The 23,302-nt window shown below is 37.4% G+C and overlaps 1 protein-coding gene across 1 annotated transcript in view; it reads right to left on the bottom strand.

Annotated features, from left to right (window-relative positions):
* Positions 1–23,102, bottom strand: part of LOC103030241 (transmembrane protein 164) — a 50,411-nt gene extending 27,309 nt beyond the window's left edge. Inside the window, exon 1 of the mRNA XM_007247060.4 lies at positions 21,565–23,102. Within this exon, the coding sequence (XP_007247122.2) occupies positions 21,565–22,002 (438 nt within the window). The 5' untranslated portion in view covers positions 22,003–23,102. The remainder of the gene's footprint in view (positions 1–21,564) is intronic.
* Between the last annotated feature and the right edge of the window lie 200 nt (positions 23,103–23,302).

Genomic DNA, 23,302 nt, shown 5'->3' with positions numbered 1-23,302 from the left:
CAGAGGTTTTCAATTTGGTAAAATCAAAGAAACTCAGTTTTATTGAATTTTATCTTATTCTGTATCTTGTTTTTTTTTTCCCCCCAAAGCTCTATATTGAGCATTGCATAACTACATCATTGTGACATCACCGCTATCATGGGCAATGCATCTTGGTAAATGTTATTGCAAGATCCCCCAATATTTATAATAATATAGCGTTCTAACATGCCATACATGCACTATAAAGGTTAGTATATACAACATGAGACAGATTGTCAAACAGGAATTAACCCTAGTTCTGGATTACATAGGATTTTGAATGGAAATTTCCATTTTGTCTAGGACTAGGCTTAAATTTACCCAGTGTCTTAGAGTAGTACACAACCAGGACACAGCCGATGTTGATGGTTCTCCAAGTCTCAGTACAATCACTGCACAAGTGAATTCAGTAGCTATTATGTCAACATACTGGTCAAACAGCGACCAGTTGCTGGTCAGTGAACTGCACTGAGCTTCAAATGGAACCGTTTAATGGCAAACAGAGGGAGAACCTGAGTAGATTGAATCTTATCAGTCAATGTTAGGACTGCACACGGTTTGGGTGTTAGCCCAATATGAGGGATATGTCTAGAGGGAATGAGCCAAGGTTTACTCAAAACAGAAATACAATGAGTCACCTCAAGCTCTTTCATCTACACAAGAAATGCTCAACGTGCAACTAGCAGAACTGGACTGATCACTCTTACACATTTACTCAAGGCAGGCTGCATTTCTTCCTGTAGGCTACATTTTCTTACTTTTGCAGTTCTGACAATGGAAAGTTCCCAGCAGTCTGCATTACATACGTAGATAATAAATATGTATGCTCACAATATCTTCCTTTCTTTCTTTTATATACAGTATAAATATTGATGAGATGACTCCAGTTTCTGAACTAGTTTCTCTGATTTTGCTATTTATAGGTATTTGTTTGAGAAAAATGTACATTGTTGTTTTATTCTATAAACTACAGACATAATTTCAAGCAAAAATATTAGAGCATTTATTTACAGACAATGAGAAATGGCTAAAATAACAAAATAAATCAATCAATATTTGGTGGAATAACCCTGTTTTTGAATCAGAGTTTTACACACTGTCTTAACACACTGCTTTTGGATAACTTTATGCCACTCCTGGTGCAAAAAATTCAAGCAGTTCAGCTTGGTTTGATGGCTTGTGATCATCCATATTCCTCTTAATTATAGTCTAGAGGTTTTCAGTTTGGTAAATTAAAGAAACTCAATTTTTAAGTGGTCTCATTTTTTCCAGTGCTGTATATCCCCAATCGGTTCTTTCTTGGATTAGGTAACTATTTTATTCAACTTAAGACAAACTTATAAAAATCTAGCTTATAAGTTTATTTATTATAAAACATATTATACACATGAATTATGCACCATCAGGGTATATCAATTTAAACTTATTTCGAGTGGTTTTTTTTGCAATATCTGTAATTCAGCCCTGGTATGTTTATCCACATCCAGGATTTTTGAATGTCCCAAAGCAGCAGATTTAATTTCTACAGTAGATATGTTATCTACACCAACAGATCTAAGCATACCAGTGTTAGTTACCACATTCATGTAGTCTAAATGATGATTCAAACTTTATAAAACAAAAAAAAAAAGTTAATGCCAGTTTTTACAGATACCCAAAAAAAAAAAAAAAAAACATTGTACAGGTTTGGATTTCCCCTCAACTTCCCACTAGAAATGCATCTATGTAAGAAATCTGGGCTGATGCTGATATTGGCTATTACATGTTCCGGTATGTCTTCTGATGTCCATGCCAATATACAAATTTAAAACTTACAGAGAAACTAGACGCCCCAATATAACTTTAGAAATAAATAACATTTATATGGCATATAAACAGTAGGCAAACTAAAAATAATAGGAGAAATTTGTTTTCACATCTTTGGGTTTCACATTTATTTAGTTAACTGGTCCTCATATAGACCGTTCACAGCTTTAAACTCTGTTTAAACCAATAGGATTAATAAAAATGAGTCTAAATTAATGGATTTAAAATGAATGCAGCAAGTAGTAGCAGTAATGCTCAATGTAGTAGCACAGCCAGCATTTGGTTCCTTTTTCAGCATCCAATAAAATACATCAGCAAGAAGAGAAAAACTAACAAACAAAAAACTCTTCTTCCCAGTAATCATTGTGAAACACATTCAAAACAAATAACCAAAGATAAAAGCAGTTAAATCAGCGCATCCCTTCTGCATTGCAGATAAGTAATCAAATATTTGGGTTCTTCACACTGCTCCTGATAAAGTGAAAGTGCTTCCTTATCACAGCCCAAGTCTCTGTCAGTGCCAGGGGCTGCAGGAGGAGAAGGCTTGGCCCAGAACCAGCACTACTGTAGGATTAATCAGGCCACAGACTGACATGGCTAATTAGAGCCTGTGGGCTGAGTAGCCAGCGCTCATCTCCTCATCTATGGAGGAAGAGAGAGGGAAAGATGAGGGAGGAGCAGATGGCTGTCAGCAGCTGCCATTAACCCAGGTGAAGTAAATGAGAGCGGGATCTGGGCAGTTACGTAACAGGATGACACTGGTATTGCTCTCTCATTCAGTCATTTGTGGGCCTGAGAGAGCTGGAAGAGAAAAAGGATCTCAAGCCATATTGACCGAATCCCTGTTTAATTTAAAAAAAAGAATGATTGGAAAGAATATTGGTTGTTGAATTCTATAAAACTGACACCAATAAATATATAGTTAATGGTATTTTCTTATTAAGGAGTATTTAGGAGGAGGGGCACCTTACCTACATACTGGTTTGGAAAACCCTGGTAATGCTAAGAAGACACAGCAGTACTTGTTTAAGCAAAAGAGTTCAAGAGTTCAAGAAATAATCATATCTTTGTTTCATTTCATCTGCATTATATACAGTGCCGTGCAAAAGTATTCATTTTTTACATTTTGTCACCTTACAACAAGGAACTTTAATGTATTTTATTGAGATTTTAAGTGATAAACAATTGTGAAGTGGAACGAAGATGATACACATATTTAAAAAAAAGAATAAAATCAAATAAAATCTGAAAAGTATGATGTGCACAAGTATTCAGCCCCTATATTAATACTTTGTAGAGCCACCTTTCACTGCAATTACAGCTGCAGTTCTTCTCTACCAGCTTTGTGCATCTAGAGATTCAGATCTTTACCCCATTGTTCTAAATAAAATAGCTGAAGCTCAGCCAGGTTTGGATGGAGAGCATCTGTGAACAGCAATCCAGAAGAAGTCATTCCACTGTATCTCTGGCTGTATGTTTAGAGTCTTTAATCTCCTTCCCAGTCTCAAGTCGTTTGCAGACTTTATTCCAGGATAGCCCTGTATTTATGTTTGTGGTTGTATGGTTACAAAATGTAAAAAAGTTGAAGGGGTATGAGTACTTTTGCAATCCACTGTATATTATGTATTTTTGGTCTAGATCCTCGAGACTTGGAGCTGTGTATAGCACACTGAATATGCAGAGATACTGGTTCTGGAACCTTTACTGTAAGCTGTATAGACCAAATCCACTGCTTTTTTTATTTCCAAAATCTCTTGAGTGCGTAAGGGTGCATGGTGCATCACAGTGTTTGGCATAATAAGCATTAACAAACAGAAGAATGCCATTTCATCAGTGTGGGACTCGCAAGCTAGCCTTGATCTCATTATACATTAGCATTTCCCAAGAGGATACTCTAAGTGGAATGCAATAGCCTTCTAAAGAGCTATCAAAGTATGAGGCATGACTAAAACACCAAAGAGCCCCTTTTACAACAGCACAGAAAATGTAGTTAGCAAATTACATATGCAAAGATTTAGCTTCCTGGAGGGCTATGGGTAATCGGTACCCATTACCCATAGCACTCCATCGGCAATAAGGCTTATAGCCTCAAGATTTATTGTTCTTTGGGTAAACAGGCACAGAAACATAGCCTGCAGTTAATGCTGGTACAGCTGCAGTTTTCTGTGAAACACAGCTACACTCCCTCCTTTGTTAGAAACAAAACAATCCTAGAACTCTGGGATGACTAAGGCCACACTCCTTGCTCTCAGAACAAATTGAAGGCCCAAAACAAATATAAAGCCCAGAGGTCTGAAAGTGCCAGGAACTGAACTACAGGTGGCCTTTCAAAAGGAAAGTTATTTTGTTATCAAAGTTATAAATTGTCTAACAGCCAGCTGAAAGGTTTCTTGGTCCCAAAAATGATCATTGAGGGCGCTTTCACACCTACATAATTTGCTGTAAAACAAAATAGCAGGTGTTAAAAATGTTGTAAATTGCAGTCTTGACCAAGCAACTGAAAGACTGATAGAGGTAGTCGTGGTCTAGATCAACTAAAACCTGGTAAGGTTCATCTGCAGTGTGGAAAAAACTTTTTTGGATGGTTCAGGGTGTGCCATATCATATCGTACACGATAATATCGCCAACATTTTTTAATATCGTGAACAATATTATACCCTGAAATATCGTACCATAACACTCACCCCCAATTATCACACCAGGGTAATACTTTTTGGGCTGTTTTAAGCAAAATACAAATTCACACTGTTCTCAGTTACTATTAAATATAGTAAATATAGTTTAGTTTAGATAGTTTAGTATCAATTATTTTACTTTAATCCTGGATATATGGAGTGCATTATTATTAGCAGTATCATGACATTCTAAATCATTGACTTCTGTTACAAATCTGCTAAAATTCTTGTTTTTTTTAATGTCTTAGTTAGAGGTGTGCAATATCATATCGTATACAATAACAAAATGTAAGTTTTGTTCTGTTGCAGTAGTGTATTTTTTTTTTATCGTTATCGCGATAATACCATGAAATATCGTGATAGTGTTTTAGGGCCATATCGACCACCCCAAGTTCAGACCAATTGCAGGAAGCTGAGGCAGGTTATACTCATTTCAACAACAGTAGAATACTCGGATACTCCAGTATCTACTGTAACTTTAGATTACCCTTGTTTATAAATAGAAATAAAAGGAATCTGAGGGCACTCAGTCTGCTGACTGATGAACTTGGAGTTGGATTCTATTAAGAGGTCTGATTTGGCTGGAAAATCAACTCGCTCTATAAAAAAAAAAAGAAAAAGTAGAGTCTATTTGAAACAATGGCTACAATCACCTTTAGTCTTTTTGTTAGGGTTATTTTTTGTTTGTGGCAAATTGGTGAGGAAAAACAAAAAAAAAAGGCTTGCTTGGCTTTACTCAATAGCCCAATCAGCAACAGGCTTGGTGAGGTGCATCCTTGTTGTAAAAGTAAAGTTTTTAACTGGTGGAACATTGGTCTAATCCCATAAAACCAGCTGATTAAACAGTCCAGACTAAAATAGGCTAAAGGACTGTAATCAAACACTAAAACAAAGATATGACAAGCACATATTAATGCAGGTCAATAGAGTGCTTATTCATGTGGCAGCCATATGTTCTTTACACTTGAGCTTCATTATTTGCCCTTTGTTACACCTTCAGGATTATAATGAACAACAGGCTGGCAAAATAGAAGTAAATGAATGTAGAGCTGTATTGCCTGCTGGGTACAAATACATTTTAAAATGTTGCATCATGGGAAGAAAATATCACTTAGGCTACAGCAAACAATGTTTGCCACAAGGAAAACAAGATAAATGTCATGATGTCTGGAATAAACAACACATCGGCGCTTGAAGACTGCCAGATCTCTAAAGGCCATGCCGCTTGGACTTAAATTAGCAGTAAATCCTGGTGCAAAACTTTCAGGCTAGCTTGTGTACAGCTTTGCTGTAGGGTGTGTGTTCAGACATAATATAGGAGTCGTGAAAAATACAGGCAGAGGGTGAGTCAAGCTATAATCTCCTGCCAATAATTGACAGCAGTAAAAAAAATCTACTAAAAGTGTAATTTTTAACCAAAGTCCCTATGAGGAACAGAAAGAAGATAACTGCCATTACACAAAGCATATCTCTAAAACTGAGCTTTTTCATACTTCACTGCAGGTTAGTAAAAAAAAAATAATAATAATAATAATTTCATTGAAAACAGTAATTATGAAGCATCTCTACTGCTCTATTAATCATGAATTTAAGACACAATTAGGAACTGTCTACTTTTTAGCTCCACTAGCATATAGTAAGACTTTGTACATGTAGTTCTAGAGTTACAGACTGTAGTCTTGTATCTGTCTCTTTGCATACTTTATTATCCTGCTTTCACCCTGTTCTTCAATGCTCAGGACCCCACAGGGGAGACCACTACAGATCAGCTATTAATTTGGTGGTGGATCATTTTAAGCACTGCATCAGCACTAGCATCATCACTAAAATCAAAGCTTTGGGCGCCGAGTGGTCCGGCGGTCTAATGCGCTACCACTATGAACGTGAGGACGCAGGTTTGAATCCCGTTCATGTAGCTCTGCAATCAGCAAAATTGGCCCTGCTCCCTCCGGGTGGGTAGATGGCGCTATCACAAAGATGGCACTAGGTGGCACGAGGCTTCTGTGAGCGGATGTATCGGAACCTAGTTGCTGTGCTGCGCTAGCCTCTCAGGTTATGATGCATCGGCAGCAACTCGAAAAAAGGGGTGATTGACTTTACATGTGTTAGAGGAGGCATGTGCTCATCCGCACCCTCCTAGGGTCACAGGTGCCACTGGTGATGGGGATGCACAAAGGGATGGGACAATTGGTAGCCAAATTGGGAGAAATAAGGGACAAAATCTGAACCAAATTCTAAAAATAAATCAAAGCTCTACAGTTGTGATAACTTTAGCTGTAACAACTAATCAACACTGACAACCACTCACATTATAGATTAGTTGGCTTAATGATGTCTGTTCACACAACACAACAAAACAGTAAATGTAGACATTTGTATCGCCTCATTAAATTTTCTTGTGGAAAGATCCTGTTTTTTTAAACCACTGGTCTACAATGAATAAAACCCATACAATAAAACATATAATGTTTCATTCAGACTGATATTAACCCAACCATCTTGCTAATACTTTATGTAAATTTTTAGCCATGTAACTGTACTGTACTGAAAACAACCAAACAGCTCAACTAAAGTATGTTTTATTTTTGCAAACAAGTTAGGTAAATGTCTGACAAATTTTAAATTATGTTTTTGGGCAAAAAATAAATAAATAAAACATTTTGGTCTGCTAGGTGAGAAGTGCAGATCAGCCAGTAGACTTTGTCTGATAGAGAAATCTGTGGCAGGTCAGGGTGGGTCTGTGGTAGGCGCTACCGAGTCTCGGTGTCTGTGGTCACAGCCCAGGGCCCGTTTGTGTTTTGCCATTTAGCAAGACTTAACACTAATGTGTGGTAAACGATCAGCAGTAAACATGGCGTGGCCAGACAACAACTTATTTGCATAAAAGTAACAGTCCTTAAATGGCTCATTCTAAAAAGGACTGAATCTGGCAAGCATAGAGCTGGTGAGATCTCTTTATGTGAGAGTGATTTTAAGCAAAGAACTAAGAACGAACATGTTTTGTATAACCCATGGACATATCCTAACTTGTGTAAAAAGAAATAGAAGTATAACATGTCTCCTATAAAATACTTAAAATACTTAAGAGCCAGTCTCCTTTCCTAAGAAATACTATTAATAAATCATTAAAAATAGTGTATCTAAAATATGAAAAAACAAAACACTTATTATTAAACATTCAATTAATTTTAGAGCAATAGCTGTAACAGGATATTAAAACAGCAAATAAAAACTTCACAGTCAGGAAAAGTAATTGCTATTTGTTTTAACTTACATCCAGAACACAAGGGCACAACCACTGTACAGCTAAATGAAAAACGTGTGGGTCACACTAATGAAATATATTTTTAAAGTGATGCCAGGCAGGGCACATTTGGCCTCGGGCCAGAATTTGCATACCACTGATCTTTTTTCGAAACAGGTATACCTTAATGGTGTGTACTTATTTTGTTTATTTGTTTATATGGCTTATTTGTCTGAGAAAAATTATAAATTGATTAATTTGCTTAATTACTGAAACATGATTTTGTTGCAGTTCTAGATAGAGCTCAAAAAGATATAAATTCATTTTTAAATTGTTAATTTCACTTTCGAGATCATGAAAGTGATACAACCTTCTATGAATCCATTACCACAGTATTGCCTTTCACTCCGGTATTTCAAGTTGACGTTGCTCTGGCAAAGTGGAATGAAATACTAGCAACACTCCACCGGTTAGGAATTTGAACTGGGTGAAAGTTAGTTGAAGACTAGCCAGATATCGTAAGCTATGAAGCATGACAAATGTTAGAGAAGGCTATTGAAATATTGCTTGGAAAGATCAGATAACGCAGATAAGAAAGAACTGCAGGTGCTGTTTATCAGCCACTCTTACACAAGAAAAAACATCCCACTTCCTTACGACGACAGATGTGTACCATCATCACACAACTCTGTCTCAAAACATGACGCTACAGCACGCAGCACACTGCTACTAGGAACAGATATTGCTGTGCTCATTGAGCAACTCCCAGGAACAGGGCATGTTCAGAAATGCTGGAGATATTTCACATTCACAGATATTTTAAGTAACAGATTAACCAAATCTTCTAAGGTGAAATGAAAGTGAAAAAAGTTTCACCAGTATACACTAATTTGGGATGTACCAACTTGATTTAAGGATTAGACATTGGTCCAGATTATAGCTGTGCAAGAAATCAGATTTATCATCATTATTGCGAAACACGTTTTCATGCTAAACATAGAAAGAGCTGTGATGAAGCCTTAAATAACAGCAAACTCAGAGGCAGCAACAGAGGGGGCTCTTCAAGCAGCAGACTGTCTCCACATGACATAATTAAACTGGAGGTAGAGTGAGGTAAAGTGAGGTAGAAGTCCACAGTGAGCACATAAACCAAGCTACTTCTTAACCTGTCAAAAAAGATGAGTGCAGCCAGGCCACGTGCCAAAAAACTTAATTAATTAAATTAATTTATTGCGTCATACATCGCATCATTAGCCCCGAAAGTACAAAAATGAGCTGAATCAGGTAACAAAAAATTAGACAGATGCCCACACTGTGGGCAGTTGAAGCCAGTATACTAGATTTCATAACTCAGGATCAAAGTAACCTACAAACATAAAACACAAATTGTAAATTAAGCTTAACTAACCCTATCTAAACAAGTATTAATCAAAACCATTATCAAAATCCACTAATTTACAGAAATTTAATTCCAGTTTAAATCTCAAGACGACATTCATTGCACATACTAGAGTTCCTGAAATAAATAAAAGTAAATTGAATTTACTTCAATTCAAAACATATCCTTTACACAACACACACAGCTATTTAAAAATACATTTTTTATATATTATGCACAACACACGATTGATGACAAACTCATAATTGGTGCAAAACCTTTTTATTCCTCAATGGTATTAGCATTGCCCTTTTTTTAACCAAACTGCTTCTTTTAGAGACAAAAATGTAGCAGGCTTGGAGGAAATAACGTTCCCTTCCTTCGGGCAAAGCTCATCAATGCCCCCCCTCCGAAAACAGGAAACAGGCCAAGAGTTCCTCACCGCTCAGGCACGGCTTCTGTGTGCCATGCACCCGTACCCTGGCAGAACGCCAATGCGCTACGGCCAAGTGTGATACTCACTCCTAGTCTTCGGATAGCAATGCTTTTCTGGGTTTGCATGCAATAACACACTGATTTAAAGATAATGAACGTTGAAGCAGTGAAGTTCTGACTTTAACAAAGCCTAAAAAACTCTACTTAACACAACCCTGTTGAAAAAAAGTGGTGAAACTCTGAGCAGCCCATCGCCATCACAGTTTACTGACTGTTCCTACCAGTTTCTGCTACATACTGCCACCACAGTTTCAGAATATAATAAAACATCATGAAACTGTAATTACAAAGCTTTGCAGAGGGCTTTTAATTTGAAATGAGGGATACAGGAAATGCAACAAGAAAGGGAGAGAAATAAGGATGACAGGGAGAGGTAAGAGGAGCAACTCACACACTGCTGTCAGCACAGTATGTTGCTGTACACATATGCTTCATGATTGGGAGCACTGTTGTGAGCATTCCTCAGTGTGCCACACAATGCTCTACAGCATTCTGGCAGTATCACATTAAATTAAAGCCATACTGAGACCAGAGAAAGCCATAATAAAGCACATGTGACTTCAAATTCAGAGAAAGGCAGCCATGCAAGAGACCACATAAAAATGATGAGTAGCTTTGATTTTACCTATTTAAAAAAACCTCTGAAATATAATCAATAGGAACATGGATGATCACAAGCCATCCAACCAAGCTGACCAGCTTGAAGTTTTGCACCAGTAGCGGTGGAGGAGAACATGCCAAGATGCATGGAAACTGTGGTTAAAAACCAGGGTTATTCCACCAAACACTGATTTCTGAACTCTTTCTGAATATGAACTTGTTTTGTTTTATTATTTGAGGTCAGAAAGCTCTGCAACTTTTGTTATTTCAGCCATTTCTCATTTTCTGCAAATACATGCTCTAAATGACTTTTTATATTTAGAATTTGGGGGAAATGTTGTCTAGAGTTTCTAGAATAAATCCACAATATTAATTTTACTCAAACATATGCCTATAAATAGAAAAACAGAAACTAATTCAGAAACTTATGAGGTCTCTTAGTATTTTTCAGAGCTGTACATAAGCTGAAGTAACTTTCAAGTGGAAAACAGCTGAACAGGTGAAGAGGTAGTTAACTGAGTAAATTGATTTCAGTTGTGATAATTAATGATAAATGCTTTATTTCATTTAATTTATGTAGACAAGACTGTACAAATTAACTTAAACCTGGCGTTCATTAGCACTACATTTAATTAGCATTAGCATTTAATACAGCACTCCCTATAATATAGCACTCACTATACACAAAACTATTCAATGTTATTGATGATTATCTGCGACGGTCTGTGGTCCTACAATCAATGCTAAAAAAAATGCTAAAGGAAATATTGTACCTCAGGAACAAACAGAGGTGCCAAACCTAAAACAGGGTGTAAAAATCTTCATTTAGTTTTGTAAAAATTATCATATTTTCCATTACCTCATGGACATTATTGATTTTTTTGTTCTAATAAATAGTTATTTGCCAGTCTAGACTTACAACATTGTGTGTGACTCAGGGAAGGAAATCTAGCCTATTTACTAATCAGCAGACAGCACATTTTCAGCATACCCAGAAGAGAGGTTTGGAGGTCTTTTGTGGTATTAGATGCAATATCTCAGGGCAGTTACAGTGCACATAGACTTTTACATCTAATTTTGACACCTCACTTATGTGCATGCACATACTGTGTACATATGATGCTTCCTAACTGGGACTTAGTCATATCAAAATATGACCCATTTCTCATCTGGGTTGTCTCAGGAGACTAAGGTCTTTCGTTAATTACAAAGAAAATGTCTTCTTAAGCCAATCATGAAACCTGTATTTAAGGTAGAAAGAAAATTCATACTTGTAATGCACTTGTAATTATTATTATTATTGAGAGAAAACTCTAATAAAGCCTTCAGACGCTGAACGAAAAAGATCAATCCAGTGCATAATTACTGCAATCAAAAATGATTTAACCAATCAAATTACAAACCATGACATTGAAACATGGATGCTATGGTTCCATTCTCTTCCGTTCTATAGAACGAAAGCCAAAATCATCTGATATGTTGCAAACATAGTCGGATTTGCCTCCTCATTTGGTAGACCTGGCCTCTTCTCCCACAACTAGCATCTCAGACCACATTTACTGAATATACAGCATAGTCTAAAGAACCACTGAATATCCAATGTTCCTGTAAGCATAATATTTTAACATGTAAAGTGTAGTTCATATGTGACTCATTACGAAACAATTTACATTTCTATCACATGACGACACAGGAGCTAAGCTCTGTTTGCTGCTCAGAAAAATCTAAGCTACTACAACCAATTTTAACCCACCACCTGCAGCAGGAGTGTCACATCTCTGTAAATCTTAAAAGAATATATATATTTTTAAGTGTTAATTGGACTCTCAGACTAGAAAATAAATTTGGCAAGAGTGCTGGCCAACACTAAGTACAAATACTTCAGACTCTAGCATGTCACGTCACTACAGAGTCCAGTAACTACACTAAGCTTAGGTGGCTGGCTAACATCTTTTTAATCTGCTGCTGATTTAGCTAGCCAGCGCACTCAGAGGAAAGTCTGAGACAGATTCCTGTGCCAACCAACATTACCTTGGCAGTAATGAGGAGAGAGACCTACATCTACCCACCAGGAGGGAGATGTAAGGCCAATTTTGCGCTCTCGGACTCCGGCTGCTGATGCAAAGCAGCAAAACCCGGGATTCAAAATAGTGATCTGGACCCCCACCTTCTTACTATAAAGTAGAATTCTCTGTGTCTTTTACTTCAGATAGTCATGTTTTTCTGAAAATCCAACACTCCAGATGCGGCACTCTTTAGCGTAGTAAGCTTATATCCACCTGATAATCTGCACAGTAAGCTGCTAGTTTGTTTGCTTAGACAAGCATATCCTACTACTGCACTACAGACTAGAGGCCGACCGATCGATCGGCCAGCCGATTTAATCGGCCGATTTTTGTTATTTTTTTATCAATCGGCATCGGCCGATTTTCTTATTTGGCCGCGCCGATTTTAATCCGGCACATCTGCGGGCAGCTACTTGGAACGCAGCGCAAGGTTTCAAGAGTGAGCAAGACTTTCAACAGGTAAGGCATCCATTTTTACAATCCAGTGTCCCAAAGTCTATATTTTCTCTCATGATTAGTAATCTGTGATGTTGCTTCATTTACTGAAAAAGAATAGAATTTCAACTGCATCGGTGTTGTAGCATTTCTCTCCAAACGAAACTATGCTTAGCGTTGATGGCAGGAGTGCATTTGGAATGCGCCCTGACTATGCAAGGCAAGCCCTATCTATAAGCTCTAGTATAAAATAACTGACGTCTCTTCTTCAGAAACGAAAATCTAAGTAAATAAAATCAAATTAACACTTGATATTTTCAGTATTTAAATTATTTTTAGACGAAATGAAAAAGGGCAGGACTAAAACTGTTTAAGGATATTTGCAGCATCAGCTGCGCTGAAATAATAATTACTGGTTAGTCAGGATTATTAGAGGACTGTACTTCTCCTTATATATAAACAGTGTTGGGCACGTTACTTTGAAAAAGTAATTAGTTATAGTTACTCGTTACTTCTCCAAAAAAGTAACTGAGTTACTAACGGAGTTACTCCACTATAAAAGTAATTAGTTACCAGTAAAAGTAACTATCCCGTTACTTTTTATTATTCACCCGTCAAAAAAAGGAAATCAATTATGCATTTACTATTATTATTAGAAAAATAACAAAAAATAACAAACGAAAATAAACCCAAAATGTTGACAAAAATATAATCTAACGAATTTCAAAAAAATAAAACGAAATTCTCCACACAACCAAAGAAAATTACTAAAACTTGTAATACTGAAAAAAGCGGAAAAACGCGTCTGGGGATGAAATTTAACAAACCAAGCCACACTCAAAAGAAATATGTATATATAAAACAAAATAATGGACAAAAACAACAATTTAATGCCCGTTAAAATGGTATTAATATAACAGCTTCACCAAAAGAGAATAGAGCTTAGATCGTGCCCAAAAAATCCGACCCAGCCGGAGCCCGTGCACATTCTGCCCAAGCCCGAACCATAAACTGTCATTATGAGCCTGACCCGATCCGCCCCATAAACTGTCTGTTTTCGGGCTGATTGAATGAGCGAAATATAATCAGAATTATGTTAATTAACACTGTAACATAGAAGTATAGAACTATTATTTAATTTAAATGATTTTTAAGAACAGCTACACACAATGCTGCAAGTCAAACGCGGAGGCGTTCACGAGCGCCCAGAGCTACGTGATTACAGTTTTCATTTTTATTATAGTTTAATTTTATTTTGTTTTTATTTTTTCTGTTCATTTTAGGGTGGGCTTGCTAGCGCGAGGCTTTACACAAGAACTAACGGACCACGAGTGCCGCGCGCTCGGCACAACAACTCCCGCTGTACAACTCCGCTGTACAACAGCACTTATAAATAAATTAAACACAAAAATGAGGGTATTCTATCAGTAATTTCAGTTCGTTTTAGTTAGTTTTATAAACACAAAATACAGTTCGAGATAGTTATGTTTTTCCTTTTAATTACCGTTTTTATTAGATTCAGTTAACACAAATGTTTTTCACTTTCAATTTTCGCTATTTCGTTCGCTTTAGTGAACAATAATAATTGGTTACTTAGCAACATTGTGATTATCACACCAGAGCTTTATATAAAATAAAAAATAGGAGCCTGATTTCGGGTCGGTCCTCAGGTCAGGTGGGATTCGGGCAGAGAATCTAAGCTCTAAAATAGAAAGCAGCAGCACCACAAAAACCGGAGCAGCTAAAAAGAGCTTAACGTCCTTAATTCGGAACTTGGGTTGTCCACGGCAATCACTGAATTGATTAGAGCACGCAAATCGTCACAATTGTGCCTCACTTCACCACGCCAAACCACAGGCACAGCGGCCAGAAGCTCAAGTTCACCGGACAGAGGAGGGGTTAACCAGGGCAAAGCGAAATAAAAAAAAAAAAGTTCATAGAGCTGCTAAAGTAACGTGCAGTAACGGGGTGTCGGAAATGGTAACGGCGTTATAGTTACAGTCATAGTAATTAGTTAGATTACTCGTTACTGAAAAAAAGTAACGGCGTTAGTAACCGGCGTTAGTGCCGCCTCCTGCTGTTCTGCTGTAAAACTCACCCGTTTAAATCGGTTTGCGCTGTTAGATATTAAATGAAACGATGAGCAGAATTTTCTGTTTTGTCGGGTTCTACTTTAGAACCCCCTCCAGACTTTTCTGATAAAAGCTCATTTTATCCTGAACCTATAAAGTCCGCGCTCTTCAGCTTTCTCAACTCATTTTCCGCTCACGCACCGAACCTCCAGTACAGCTGATGAGACGCGTTTCTCTGGCTAAGGAGCTCATTTGAAGAAGAAAAAAAAAAAAAACAGATAAAGCTATATTTAAATTACAGCACCTGTCTGTTTTTGCATTATTTATAATTTTATTCTTAATTTAAACGTCACCCATTTTTGTAAAATAATAGCTGCAGCCCTAATGTGAACATTTTATAACATTGTCCTCCCATGTCCATTCGTTTTCAACTGCATGGAGTTGAAGAAGAAATGAGCTTTGCCGTTTTGGAGTAACTATCTAAAGTTGTCACATTATGGAAGTCTTCTTGCACTCTGTTAAACATATTAAAATGAATAATTAATAGACTAACAGACTGCAACAAGTCATACATTTGTTAATTAGTAGGCCCCTATAGTAAATTTTATATAATAGCCAACATAATATTTCTACTATAAACATGAATATATAGTGTATATAGAACATATGTTATATAATGAATAAAATAAAATGTTATGGATAATACAATCTAAATAAAATTAATATTTTTTTTATTAACATATAGTGATATAGTAACATTAAAGTCACTATAAAATGCTAACCTTATTTTCAATAAATTGTGTGAAGTTTACAACTGTTGTTCCTCCTCTTACTAGTATGATTTTAAGCATGCCAAATAAATATAATACGATAGCATATCGGCCCTAAAAATCGGCAGGTCACATCGGCCATCGGCTGACTCTGACCACTAATGATCGGTATCGGCATCGGCCTTAGAAAAACCCATATCGGTCGGTCTCTACTACAGACTGCAGCCACCTGTGCTATTTTCAGACTTTCTATGGCCACACACACACACTTACACACACTGTTTGGATGAGAGATATCTTTAGCTTTGGGGATCTTATGTAAAACTCCCCAAAATAGATGCACACAAACAATACACAGCTTTTTTTAGACAACTATCTCACACCTCCAGGCTGAGAACACCAGGCCTGTTACACGGTGTGCTTTTGGGGGGGGATGATATTTATGAGCACCCACTCATGGATATTGGACGCAAACTGCATTAGAAAAATGAAATTTACTGCAGTTAAATTAAGTGTTTAGAACATGAATACAGCTGAATATTAAACAAAAAAACAGCACTTCACATTTTAGATTAGATCCTCTCCATCTCGACTCAACCTAGACAAACTATAGCTCATATTTTCCTTCATTCCTCTGCAAGCCAGGAATGTGAACTTCAAAGCACAGGTGAACTGCATCTGCACCCCACATCTGTTCTAAAACAGATGCTACACTGTACAAGAATAAATATTCAATCATTTGAAACAAATATATAAATATACACATTTGTTTAACTCAATTTAATCAAATTTTAATTTATCATATAGGAGTTTTTACAACGCATGCTGTCACAAAGCAGCTTAATAGGGATCCACAAACGCAACAGACTGAGAAAAAAAAAAACTTGGGTGAAACAAAAAATCTACAAGTAACTTGATAGATCATTTGAAAATGTGTACACCGTTAACCGTAAGCAAAAAATCATTTATTACAGATGCATAAATTATCAGTAGATGCCAGATCACATTGTACACAATATATTGTGGCAGTAATTTTGTGATTTAAACAATACTTATTCTGATGATAAAAACCCTGTCTATTGTTTACTGTGATGCTTTAATGATATTTTTTTATATAACACATTTATGTTTATATAAATTATGTTTGCAGCTTTTTTGCATGCAAGCAAGCAGATTTTTTGCTACATTATATTTATTTAATATAGAATTACTACTATGTTATACAAAATACAAACTCTTGGACAAAGATTAAGGCTTTAGAAACTGTTATACTATATAAAACTTTAATGTTCATTTTGTTGCAGTAATATATTCTTGAAATTAATCTAATATTTTTCAGTGTTTCTCATAATCTCATTATGACCATGAAAACCACCACCTTACCCAACTCAGTGGTCTACAAACTAACAAACTGGTCTGTAAAAATATACTGATATCAAAGCCTAGCTATATTTCATTCTGCTTTATTTTTTATTGCGACAAATTATGTCATTTTAAGACCATTACATGCCACTGACTAATGCTAGCAGAATATAATAATGCAATGATACATTATAATACAATAATCATGAAACATTTTGCCGTTTAAATGTTCTCGAGATGTTCCATTTTTTTGCATTTACGCCTCTGAATGTTTTTCCTCCCTCAACTTCAAAATGTAAGAAATAATGTAGTACAAATTACATAAAAACTATTAGAAAAACGTTTGAGCATACTTTCAATTTAAGAAGAAAAAGAAGGAACAATAGTTGGTTTTAGTTTCATTTTCACTACCTTCTTCAACTGTGAAACTATTTTAGATTACATATTTATATGAAATGATTTGAGAGCAACAGTTTAGTTAAATAGCAGTGACATCAATTCCTTATTTTCTATTATAACTTTATTTTAGATAAATTTCTGCCAATCAATTTGCAGAAATAGTCTATATTAGCCTTTTGGCTTATCTTTTGTCTTTCTTGACCTTGAGAAGGTGAGAAATCAATGAGTGGCTAAAGGGAATTCTATGAGCTAAGTAAATAAACTCTTCTTTGCATGCTGTGTTTAAACAGTCTTTCCCTTATCAGTCTCCTTGTCAATATTTGCATTATATAGTGAGGGATTATACACATACTTCAGAGTGAGCTTTGCATTTATCACTCTGACAGAACTGTGATATTCCTGTACAATCTCAAAGGCAGTTTCTCCCTTTGCTACTGTATATTTACATCTTTATATATCTTATAGCAACACAAGGCTGCTTCTGATGTTGGCGGTCACCCAGAACACGCACTCAGCCCACGCCACAGCATCACGTCAGCCAGACTACAACCAAGTCTTTGTACCACGCCACACTGTCTGCAGCACTGCCTGGATGCTAGTCTTTCCACTATCTTAGTCTTGACCCAGTTGGGATTATTATTAAACTTACCTATGTATAATTCAGCAGATGTAGCTCTTCCAGGGTCAGAGCTGTTCAACATTCAATGCCCAGGCTGGATACACTGACAGAAAACAGCAGAAAACGAGCAAGCTAGAACGTATAGTACATCCTAAAGTCCTGCTGATGAAGAAATTCAACTAAAACACAGTTTGAACATTCTTTTACTCTTTTAACAGACACTATGGTTTAGACAAAACATCCTTCTACCCTTTAAACCTTAAAAACCTTAAATGGGACTGGTTTCTTCCTTAGTGCGACAGAGATCCGATGTTTTTTTTCAGGGCTGTGTGAATGTCAAATTAGATTTTTTACATTAGTGCGACACAGATCAGATTATTTTCAAGGCTGTGTGGATATGTTAAATCAGATTTTGTTTCTTTTGTGTGATCTTATTGTGTGAAATCTTATTTCTTTCAACACTGTGTGAACAGTCAATTTAGATTTTATTTTTTGTCATAGTTTGATAGATCACATTTTTGAGGCTGTGTCAATTTATTTTTTTTGCCTTAGGGGGAGACAGATCTGTTTTTTGGGAGCTGTGTGGAAATGTGAGATTGCATGCGAGACTGGACCAAATGATACACTATGAGTAAGAAATTCAGATGGTGCGTGATTATCGACTTGATCTCAAATCGTTTATCAATAATCTTAACGTTGTCCATTAAAAACAGTTTTGTGTCCATTAAGAACACTTTATTTAAAATCACATTTTATTTACTTTTAGATATTTCAACGTATTTTTATTTAAATTTTGGTCCAACTCGGATATACCTAATCTTTAAAAGGTTTTCATCGCATTATTATACTTACATCACCACTTACAAAACATCACCAATAAATAAATAAACTTATTTGTAACTGGCCTCTACAAGATAGGAGCAATTGTGACATCATTTCAGCTTTATGGTGTTTATGGAAAAGTACAATTGTACTTTAGAACTTTCACACTAAAAGAAAAAAGCAGAAGTAACAGAGTGGCTAACACCGCCTATATGGCACCCCATGTTCCCTTCCTGTTCAGAGACAATGTGTAAATTTGCATCTTTCACAATGACCACTATATAACTAAGCTGTAAGTGATGAAACACCTCATTTTTGCTGATGAAATTTCATACCAAAAGAACCACCCTTAATTGTGACCATGCTGTATGTAGTGTGCTGACCTTAACAACAACAAACCAAACCTCATGTTTGACAAGATCAGACCACAGGGTGAGTTCAGGAATGTTTCTCGCTTTGACATGTTCTTCAGGAGGACACCACACACCTTTTCTGAACACTCCTTAGATAATGCTCGCTATTTTGAGATGAGGCAAAAATGAGTCCTGAACGAACGTCTGTTAACACTTAACCCGCATCTAAGAAACTGCCCATAGTATTCTAACCTAAGAATGCAATACAACAGCAATGTGCAAACGCAAGTCACAAACCTCCCATCAGAGCTGTTACAACAAGTGACATTTCTAGAACTTTAAGCAGAAACTGACCATACAAGATCCTGCCATTGCATTTTAGTAGTGTTAGGTAAGTAGACTATTTTAAATGTGTTACATTTTTCACACTAGGGGCTTCACATACTAAGAACTGTGTAGAATTCCTACTAAAGCTAAAAACATCCGTACATACAAGAAAAAAAAATCCATTCCCATTTGCATTGTCAATGCATCGCCTCTAAATGACAATAAAACACATTCCCACTTTTAAGTCACATTCAGTACATCGGACAGTGAGTGTAAAATGTGGCAAACACCATGTTTTTGTTTGTATGCAGATTTGGTACATAAGGACCCTGATCAGTTATTGTATTCTTAATATCAAGATTACATCTGAATAAAGCCAATCCACAAATGTTAAGTATAAATGCTCCCAGCGCACATTTAAAACCATTTCAAGAGGTGGCCAGAGACACATTTGAACCAGAGCAGTGTAAATGCATTTGTCTCTTTGAGAGGCATTTTACAACTGAAACATCAGTAACAACTGCACTGCAATGAGCAAATTTGCATGTTCCAGTACACATCTAGCGGTTGGATTTCAGTCTAACTGGAAATGCATTTGACTACCAAATGTAAATGTATGCGGCTAAAATCTTATCAGAACGCATTCATATACTAATCACATTAAGTGACAAAGTAAACATGGTCATTGTCTTGTTACAGGACCTTGAGTTAGAGCTGAGCTACCGGGTTTAGTCTCAATCTTTAGACAGTTGGTCACTAATTCAGAAGGTGATCCTGCTGTATTGGAATAAAAGCCTGCAGACATACCTGCCATTTGTGGAATCGTTTGGAACTAGACTAGAGTCTTTTATGCACTGATATGTTTTGATCTGATAAGTAATGTTATTTAATGAGCACAATGATGTTATCATACTAAAATGCGTACGATTGCTTAGAAAAAAAGATTACTGGCATCAAACGTTTCCTTAATACAGCAATAGTGGTAGCTCAGTAGTTAAGAGTGCTTGGTTCCCTGATTACAAAGTTGAGGGTACACCTATTACTGTTGGGCCCATGGGAAAAGCCAACCAACTCGCTCTGCTCCAAAGGCACTGTAGAATGCTTCTATACCCAGGACCCCAGGGCATTCAACCCCCATGCAATTTGGGCTGCCCCCACCAATGGAAAGTTTGCTTACTATATTTCACTCAGTGTGTGTGTGCGTTTTCCTCGTGTCTGAGTGGGCTTCCTCCAGGGACTCCAGTTCTATCCCACAATCCAAAAAACATGCAAGTGCTTTAACTAGTCCAGAAAAAATGATGCTCTACATGGTGTGTGGAAGGGTGTATGCATGTACACTGCCTGGTCAAACCTGGATTTAACTAAGTACACGTTCGGAACAGTATGTGCTGAAAGAATGAGGTCAGCTGACTACCTGAATATACTGAATATAGACCAGGTTATTCCATCAATAGATTTTTTCCTTCCCTGACGGCATAGGCTGATTCCAAGATGAACATTCTAGGATTCATTGGGCTGGAATTGTGGAAGAGTGAGCACAAGTTCATCATTTATACACATGGATTGACCACTACAGAGTCCAGACCTTAACCCCATTGAGAATCTTTGGGATGCGCTGGAAAAGGCTTTGTGCAGCAGTCACTCTCTACCATCATCAATGCAAGATCTTGGTGAAAAAAATAATCCAACACTGGATTGAAATAAAATTTTAACATTGCATTGGGTCAACTCCGTAGTGCCCAATGCAGTCCTTCAGGCGGAAGGTCGTTTCTGGTTGAGAGTATGCTGTGTGTGATTGACTGCTGCTTCTCACTGGTTTGTGTAAATGAATGCTGAGTGTATATTGGCGTGTGTAAAACGTGACTGGCTATGAGTGCAACACTCATTCATTAATTAATTCATTCATATATCGAATAATAAAAAAAAAGTAATCAGCAGATTAGTCCACCACTAAAATAATAATTAGTTTAGTTGAATCTGATACATCACAGGACAAACAGGAAAGGCACAGGTGGTGAGCATCCCTAACAAACTATGATATATTAATTAAACAACCTGTATCCTTATCTTTATAAAGGCAGACAGACACAGATAGACAAGCAGACAGAACACACCATACCTGCACCATAGTGACCACATGGCAAGGGTTCAGAAGGTAGATGACCGTCTTGGTAGCAAACTTGAAGCCGACCTCCATGCCAAAAGTCATACAGAGAGCCACGAGCAACAGGTTCTTGCCCCAGCTGTCTTCTTTATTCTTCCTCCCATCCTTCACCGCCTCTCTGTGCTCTCTGGAGAAGTTGATTTTCCTTAAAGCCAAGAACACCTCCACCACGGACAGGAGCACGATGATGAGGCTTTCGCACAGCCGCTGCTGGGGGGCGATGAAGGCGGCGCACTCGGGGCCTCCGTTGCCCTCGAACTTGGGGTCCACTCCGCCGTAAACCCAGTCCAGCAGGCTGTAGATGTTGTACCGAGACATGTTCCTCTTCTCGTATTGGAAAAGGTACGAACACGACGGGATGAAGGACAGCACACTGACTTCTTGTCGAAACATGAACTGCAGCGTTTCGCCAGAACACACAACACACACAGAGCAGTCGAGGAGACGCTAGTTAGCCAGGTTAGCTAGGCCAAGTAACTAACGGTAACGCCGTGGTTTAACGTAACTAGCTAAGCTAACTAGCTAGTTAGCCAACCTAGGTAACGTCCTTTTTAACGTTAGTTAGCTAAAGAAATTGGTCGCTAAACTCATGCTGGTGTTCGCCTAATGATATTTTCATCATTTGTAACGATAAAACCTGCTTTTAATAAGCAGGTTATCTAGGTAACGTTAGCTAGCCTATGTTAACCTAACTATGTCACGTTACGGTTACAGTTAAACAAAACAGAGCTTAAAACAGCTGGGAAAGGCACACACAGTTATTAAAAAACATACACACATATATAATATATTAGCTACAAAACACTAACATTAGCTTACTTAGGTTAGCAACCGAGCCTTAACGACGGAATGTTAACGTTTTATATCTAGTAATTAACGCCATATATTAACCACATAGCTAGGTTACTTTACAGCATTAACGTTACAGGTGTCTAAACCTACCACACCTAGTAAGCTAGGTTAGCTATCCAGTTAGCTAACCATTAAAAAAATAAACAAATAAAACACACAGACAGAGATACTGCAAGCTAGTCACTCCGTACCCCCATCCTCACTATAAGAAAATGACGAGCACCCCCTACCACGTATTAGCTAGTAACTACCAAGCTAACCTACATGTATGGTGTGGTATGTAATGTATGTTTAGCTAACGTTACGTGGTCAGACCAACTCCAACCCCACCCACTTAAACATACGTTAGCTACAAACGCCACTAAATAAACAGCAGTTAACGCTTAGCTACAGCCCGCCGACCCCCGCTGGCTAAAGCTGCGCCGCGTGCTGGTAAAACTGGCGGCTAATGACCGGAGCTCGGTGAAATTCCGGGACTGGTTAGCGTTAGGCGCGTCGGCGGGTCCATGTGCTCCGTGTGGCGTCTCTCCCGTTGTCCAGTTTCCCCTCGGGCCTCTAGGCTACATCTATCCCTCTCTCTTGTTTTCTCTATGTCTCTCTCCCTCTTTCTCCCACCGTTTCGCTCCCCCTGAAAGCGCTCATTTACATATCGTTACATGCACAGGTTTCCTGGATTGGACGGGGCGGCTCCTCTGACCCCGCCCTCTTTTCTCCTGTTAACTCTTTCACTACCGCTTCATTTCTGGCGCAGGTTGTGGAGAAATTGTATGAAATGTTACATGAGCCTTAGACACGCTTTAAATTCAGTTTTTGTTTTTATTTTTCCTGCACTGTATATTAG

This window comes from Astyanax mexicanus, chromosome 17 (assembly GCF_023375975.1).
Source record: "Astyanax mexicanus isolate ESR-SI-001 chromosome 17, AstMex3_surface, whole genome shotgun sequence".
In the NCBI taxonomy this organism is placed as follows: Eukaryota; Metazoa; Chordata; class Actinopteri; order Characiformes; family Acestrorhamphidae; genus Astyanax; species Astyanax mexicanus.
The sequence above is the reverse complement of the archived record's forward strand: the minus strand, read 5'-3'. Positions and strand labels throughout refer to the sequence as shown.